This window comes from Montipora capricornis, chromosome 6 (assembly GCF_036669925.1).
Source record: "Montipora capricornis isolate CH-2021 chromosome 6, ASM3666992v2, whole genome shotgun sequence".
NCBI classification, from domain to species: domain Eukaryota; kingdom Metazoa; phylum Cnidaria; class Anthozoa; order Scleractinia; family Acroporidae; genus Montipora; species Montipora capricornis.
The window spans coordinates 9,894,816-9,902,288 of NC_090888.1; the positions used below are offsets into that span (position 1 = coordinate 9,894,816).

The following is a 7,473-nucleotide window of genomic DNA, read 5'->3' on the forward strand; positions in this document are numbered from 1 at the left end:
TAGTGACGTAAGGAGTTCAAGATCCCCCTGCCACAAGGTTGCCTTAAGAGAGCTACCCGCTGTAACAACGAACGAAAAAGATGATAAGGAGATTAATGAATTCTCTCTTAAAGAACAATTATGATAAAATCAAATTGGCCTGTACCTTCCACAATTTGATTTGCACTTTTATTTTTAATCTTCTTATTCACCACGTTGCTTTGATGTTTCACAAATTTCCAGTATATTTATTTAATTTCTCTGTATACATTTCAGGAGATGATGCATACATGAGAAGTTTATCTTTTTATGGCGATTTATAATAATAACAGTAGTGGATTTTAAGATTATTTGCGCTCAGCTCCAAACAGGGATGTTTGCCTTTATAGTGAGTTTTATGGGGTACGGCATCTTCATTGTCCCAGCGGAAGTATTCTTTCTTTATTTTAGTATTATTGACACGCTGACATAGATGGGTATTAGACTTGAGCAAAACGAAGGGCTTGTCAGTGGGAAGATTAATGACATTCGTTGCGTATCCATCATCCCGACAACAGAATTCGATTTTTGTGTTCCCGTCATAACCCCCGTCTGGTAGCTGACCGGTGAACCTGTTCTTGTTATTGAGGTCTTCATCGTCCCAATGAACGTATCCGTTCCCGAAACCTGGTAGGCGCAATACAGAACATTCATTAAATATAACTGGAAAGGATTCTGAAATTCTAAGTACTGCTAGAATTACATGTCAGCATTTCTAAGAAGCGACCGGGCGGCGGGTCAGATCTTTATAACCGCCAATACGAAGGCTTTTGCTAACCTATTTGGTACAAGCGTTGCGTATTTTCTTCTCCAATAAAAACGTTTCTTTTTTGCAAGTTTGTTAAAAGATGTCGAATTCCACTATTCGCCGACAATGGCGTCTTTCATTTTGCTGTTCCGGCTTTCTGGGTAAGAAAAATACTACCTCAAAAGAAGGTCTTACGTTCCCAAACTGAGAACCACAATGCAAGTTTGTTAGGCAACAATGAATTCTGAGTCTTAACTTGAGGTTGCTCAAAACAGTTTCCAGCCTTTGGATTTTGATGGGCCATTATAACCACTTTTTATCACTTGATACTACAATCACAACGTGTTCACTAATGACGGGACATGATTGTAGCAAAATAATAACTAGTGGTTACAGCGACCCATCAAAATCTAGGTGCTGGAGACTGTTTTAAGCCACACTAACGAACAAAACTTGCCTGTTCAACTTTCTCAAATACTCGAGCGAATGTGTACTGCAAGCACGCTCGTGTCGCGTCATTGGGTATTTTTTTCGTGTGTTACGTACGCTGTTGAGTCGGAACGATTAACCAAAAATGATTCATTCAGGGCACATCAAGAAGAGCAATACACTGACCTTCAGGGCAATTTCCTTTCTTGTAGATGCAGTATTCTCCTTTGGGCCAAGGAAGATCGTACTCAGAGGTTTTGCTCTTTGTCTTCATGCAAAACTTTTGTTCCATGTCATTTTTATCAACTTTTCCTGCTAAATCATATGGATTAGACCAATGGTTCCCTGGAGTCACATCCTCGGTGTCATGGTAACGAGTCCCCTCGTGCCAAAAGGTTCCATGAGGACATCCTGACTTTGTCATGGGGAGACCGTAGGTACCCAATGGCCAAGTGAGAGGAATGCGCACCACAGGATCTGGAAATTAAAGTAGCACTTTCATTCCTCATTACGCAGGTCGCTGTAACACCAGGAGCCGATGACCTATGACCCATGACGGGACCATGGACTCCTGTAACATTTATTACTAACAACGGTTTCTTGGCGGTTTTGTTTGAGTATTTTACTGGTATATATTTTTTAACGCATAGTATGAAATCATACCTTCTGGTTTAGAAACACCATTTAAATGCGGGTATTCCTTGAAGATCTTTTTGAAGTTCTCTTTTCGCTGTGCCAAATTTTCACATTGATATTGCTGGTCAAGGACACTGAAAAAACTATCTTCAACAGCTTTGTCAATAGGCATCAGCTCTAATTTAATGGGCTCAGGCATTTTGGAACCTCCAGATGTGAATTTCACCGTGTTCTCGGTAAAGTTAGTCGTATTTGTATTGGATTCCTTGAATTTACTGACATCAACTTTCAGAGAGGCACTGAATCCCTTTCATATTCATTCATTCATTCTCTTTTTCGTTCCTTCTTTTAGTACGAACCCTTACGAACCCTTCATTCCACATTGGGTGCTTTGGAAACTTTTCCGCTAAACTTCGCGCCAATTAAGCATTTTTACCCCATCCCCACAGCGGCTTCTCGAACAGCTCCATGGTTACGAGAAGCCGCTGTGGGGATGGTGTAAGAGTTGTAAATGAAATGGCTGTACCTCATCGGGTGGAGTTAATTTGACCTCGGACCCAAGCTCATAGGCTCGATTACCAGCCGCTGTTTCGGGAAATGAGCCAGCGCTCACTCCCGAAATCTCGGCTGGACGCGTGAGGTGAGCCATTGTTAATCTCCGCCAATCAGAAACTCGCCTGCACAAATCCGTCTGGCATAAATTATATGTTTTGGCTGCGAAGGTACCCGGCCTGTTCGAGGTTTACAGTGCTTTTAAGGTAGGAAACATCCAAGATTACGACAACGAAAAGTGTTCGAGAAGCTGGAGAATAGGAACTGTGTCGTTTTCTACGGCCTGAGTTCGCAAACTTCACTGATTTTCCAGTTGGCGCCAAGGTCAAAATACGGCTTTCAAATCCATTTCTATTGCAATTTTCTCCTCATACTTCGCTAATGTAAGAGCAAGTAAAATTCCTCAAGATCAATTGAAAGTACTGTTGAGTTTATTGGTGGCAAAACGAGGGGGGCGATGAGGTCGACCGAGAGCTGAAGCCGCCGAAGATTTTTTTGATGATTCGCCGGTTGAATTCAAACTCACATTGATCATTCTGATCATTTAACCACAAACTCAAGCTCGTATCATCTGGAAGCTTCGCACAGACGTTTTAAGCATTGTTATGTAATTTCTGTTTTCTTAAAATCAGTGTTTTGGGGATGTCTAATGCTATTTCCCCGCAACTATTGACTTCGCATAAATTATATTTTGAATTTACGTCACAGACACAATCTATCGCTCACGCGTCCAGCCGTCTCTTCTCGGGGAGGATACCCGAACTCGAGTGAGCGGCGGAAATCGAGCCTACCAAGCTCCGTGTCCTGTGCGGTTATCAGTTGCCGTTTAAATTCATCAGCTATCGTGGAATCGAAGCAGAAAATGCTCATTTCCAGCCAAGTGCGTGGGGATTTTTGACTACGAAACATTCACGGAGGTTCGCAAATGATGTGGCTTTAGCTTTGCGTGAAAAAATCTTGGCTGGGATGGATTTTCGAGTCGCAAACCCTCTGAGCTGACAACGGTCGAAATCTTAGTGTGCAGCCTTGACTTCGTCTTAGAACATTGAAAACACGGACTTCCCGAAACTGTAAAATAAACTCCAAAAGGCACAAGAATACACCAGAGGTGAGTCATTTTGATTCATTTTATTGAATGAACGTTAAATTGAGCATTTTTTAGGCTTCATAATCGACTGTATTTTATTTCCCATACAAAGTCTTATAACGCGTTTAAATTCTCAACGGCTGTCTGTAGTGACGCGAGCTTGGGCTGCCTATGACATACTGCACCTATCAATGTTAAGCCCCAGGGTCGGGGGGGGGGGCTACCTACGGGAAATTGATTCACAGAGCCTTCCCCTGGGTAGGGATTTTGACACGTGTGCATTGTACCATGGTCGGGAATTTGACATGTCCGCCATCTTGGAACACCGAGAGAACCTGGAGATAAGTTATTCTCAACCTTTGTTTTGATGGTACTTCTATTGTTTTCCTGATTTTTCTGGACAACGTGGTTGAAAGAAAGGTAAGCAAATCAATCTTCAGGGGTGGATCCATACCGGTTTCCACCGTTTTACGGAAGTCGGTCAGAAACATGGAAAAGGGGACTTTGGAGAGTTAAAATCTAAAAAATTCCTGTGGGAGCATGCCCCCGGACCCCCTGGAAACTATTTCGTTGTTTTCGAAACCGGTCGTTATTTTATCGTAGATCCGCCCCTGGTCTTGTCTTTTTGTTAATAAGGATTATCACTTCTAACAGTCTTTGCTGGAGTGTTAACAAGTACGAGAATGTTTCTTTATACTTTTTTTCTCCATCTCCTTTTGTATATTTCTACATATTCTTGAATTACCACTCTATCATTGTGCATGCTTGATTGCTTCGAAAGCTGGTTAATATTGTTCATGCTGTTTTGCGAAATGTTCGGTTCTTGTTCAGAACCGTGAGCAGCGGAAAGGTTTCGTATTGCACGACAAATTTCCATCAGCTGTTAAGAGGGGATTTGAAATTGACAGTGGAGAACACTGGTGTTCCAAGAATGTGAATCGAATGAAAAAAAAGTTACTGTAGGGCAGGAATGTGGTGTTCTGAAAGAGCCCGAGGGTTGGAAAATTTGACAGTCTGTAGGTGCCCAGGGGTGGAAAATTTGAAGCCCCCCCCCCCCACCCACCAACAACCCACCCTGGGGCTTAAAATTGATAAGTGCATTACAAGTGGAGTAACTACCATCGGACCCCATTTTTTCTGGTTAAGCAGTCAATGGTTTAATAACGTCGATTGAAGGCTTCAGTTTGTAAGTCTGACTGTGGGTTAATTAACATGAAAGCCATAACTTTTTAAGGATTAAACCACTGCAAAAACCGTGTCCGATCAAAACTTGCTCTACGTTGGATCAAAATAGATCGTGACTACACCATAAAAAACTTTAAAATAGAAAATATCCTGCAAAGGTTGGTCAAGACAACGTGAACATAGGCGTTGTTGCAATATTTCGGCTGGCCAACACCAGCCTTCTTCAGGTTTATTGAATGGATAAATGCTAGTAACAAGATCTTTATATTTACCGGAAATGACATAAAAATGCTACGTGATGTGTTATAAAAACGGAAATGCATAAAAAAGAGGAGAGAGAATAATACATGATAACAAGATGAAAAAAGCAAAAGAAAATTAAAAGGTAGCTAAACTAAATTACATTTCATCTCTTCTGTTAAGGCCTGCAGGCTCCAGTGTTTTTCCTCTGTGTATGAGGAATGCCTCACGAGCCTTTCTGATGGAGTCACGACTAGTGTGTAGTTGTTCGAGCGGTATAAGGATCATGTGATCCTCCGCGTGACCACTGGTCAGGAAGTGTCGTGAAACCGCAGTGGGGGTATAACTACAAAAGGGGCTTATAATAGGTCGCCTATGTTCATTAAAGCGGTCTTTAAGACGACCTTTGGTCTCTCCGATGTACTGAAGATTACATTTAGTGCACTGAATCATGTAAATTACATTAGGGGTTTCACAAGTAATATGTGATTTGATTTTGAAGGTTTGTCATTTCCGGTAAATATAAAGATCTTGTTACTAGCATTTATCCATTCAATAAACCTGAAGAAGGCTGGTGTTGGCCAGCCGAAATATTGCAACAACGCCTATGTTCACGTTGTCTTGACCAACCTTTGCAGGATATTTTCTATATGAAAGCCATGTTAACAATTTTTCACAATTCTTACGTTTTCCATGGCATACTTGGCAATTTTGGTGTACGAACTTTCGCGACGTTCTGTCTTCTTAGTTCCCAGCACCACCTTCAGCACAATGTCCTGGAAGAAAATGATTCTTGTCACTAGATCTAGCACAAAATGAAGGAAAATCAAATTTTTAATTGTTTACAGTTTTCAATGGGAAGACATATTACGAATCTTCGTTCAGTTTCGATATCCTTATCGTAAGATGTTTTACAAACCGCGTTAGATATGCTTTAATTGAAAGATATTTGGCAACAATATGGTTACGTCATTTCCCGCCAAAAAAACCAAAAACTCAAAATTGTTGCCATAATTTAGGCTCAGTAATTGCTTGAGTCCTGCTGACGCTCACCGTGTACGTGTAAGGTTTGTCAACATCAAGTCCATTTCATCGCGCTTACGAAATGATGTCCTTGCTACTTGTAACATAGAATTGACCATTTTAAAAATCAATTTGTTCTAATACGTAACTTCTAAGCTGGCAAGAAATCTCAATCTTTTCAGTCGTTAGAACAATGCTCGTCTTTAGCTTGAAGCTTTAGACCAGTAAACAAACAAGTAACATCAGTGCCACGCCCTTTGACAAGTGACTCTCATAGAACTAACCTATCAGAGCGCTCACCTCTTTCAGTGAACAACAAGACACTTTTAGTAACCCAAATAAGTTAGAAAGGTCAGACGCCAGTAGGTAAAACTGTGACCATCGCCAAGAACACCAGCTTATTGTCGAAATAAATTTCTTGAACCCGAAATCTTTGTACTCGGCAAAACACTTGTTGACGTTATGTGAAAAGATACTGTAAGGACACAAAAAGGGCCTAAGAAGATTATCTAAACAAAAAGCTAAGCTAAAAACGTAGTCAGTACACTCACCGTTCCCCAATTGTCAATGAAACTGTGGTAAGCTCCTTGATCGTACTCTTCGGGCAAGCTACACACAGCAGCTGCAAAGTCTTTTGTAACCGAATACTTCTCAACTTGAGCTAAGTCCAGTTGATATCGAGCTTCGCCATTATTGCAGACTTCTATCTTTTCAAAAAATACTTTGTGTTTATGTGTTGTCTCGTTTTTCATCTTCTGATAACCTACAATAGCGAGAAAGCGGAGACAAAGGCAGAGGACAGAAACAGACACAGTTAATTTCTCAACCGCGGGAGTTTCTTCAATTACATAAGATTTGTTTCCAAGAAACCCGTGTCAGTCAAACGAAAGTTGTTACCTAAATAAAAGAGAGTCATAATGTAAATATCTTAGCAAAGATAAAATCACAGTAAATCGAGAATAAGACGAAATGAACGAAATTCTTGTCAGTTTCCACGTTTCCTTTCCGTTTTCTGAAGACTTCATGTGCACCCCCAGTTCAAATAAGATACATTTTATGTTTCTCGGCTTTAAGATTTTAATTTCATAAGAACTTGCGCTAAAATGTTACAAGAAACATTAGTCAGATCACAGTGTTTACTTCTCAGGCCTGTGAACTGATAGTTGTCCTTGGAAATTTTATGTAAGCCTTCAAACAAAACCTCGAACATGTAGCCCTTGAACATCGTTCCCGGGCTGATACTTGCTTTTTAAGACTCAAAATGTCGACGGAAAACCATCAGGTCGTAGGCCCTCGACAAAATACTATATTTTTGGCTGATAGCTGCCATTGCGAGAAATTTATTTTCTTTAAACTACGATATTACACTTGCGTTGTTTAGTAACTCAAATGGAAAATGTTGAAAGTCACTATGGTTAATGACCTACTTTAAGTACATTTAAGGCCTACTTAGACAAATTGATCAAGTTCTTACTTGTACTGAGACTGAAGGCAACACTCCATAATCCTGCGTCGTAACCAGCTAGGCAAAATTAATAATGATAAAACATTAAAT

General features: G+C 40.5%; 1 protein-coding gene across 1 annotated transcript in view; it reads right to left on the reverse strand.

The window, feature by feature from the left end:
- Positions 1-286: 286 nt before the first annotated feature.
- The window catches only part of LOC138053205 (uncharacterized), a 26,616-nt gene continuing 19,429 nt past the window's right edge, over positions 287-7,473 (reverse strand). The window contains exons 5-11 of the mRNA XM_068899860.1: positions 7,393-7,440; positions 6,470-6,681; positions 5,582-5,671; positions 3,795-3,827; positions 1,859-2,138; positions 1,382-1,672; positions 287-645 (exon numbers count right to left, since the gene is read on the reverse strand). Coding sequence (XP_068755961.1) covers positions 287-645; positions 1,382-1,672; positions 1,859-2,138; positions 3,795-3,827; positions 5,582-5,671; positions 6,470-6,681; positions 7,393-7,440 — 1,313 coding nt within the window. The remainder of the gene's footprint in view (positions 646-1,381; positions 1,673-1,858; positions 2,139-3,794; positions 3,828-5,581; positions 5,672-6,469; positions 6,682-7,392; positions 7,441-7,473) is intronic.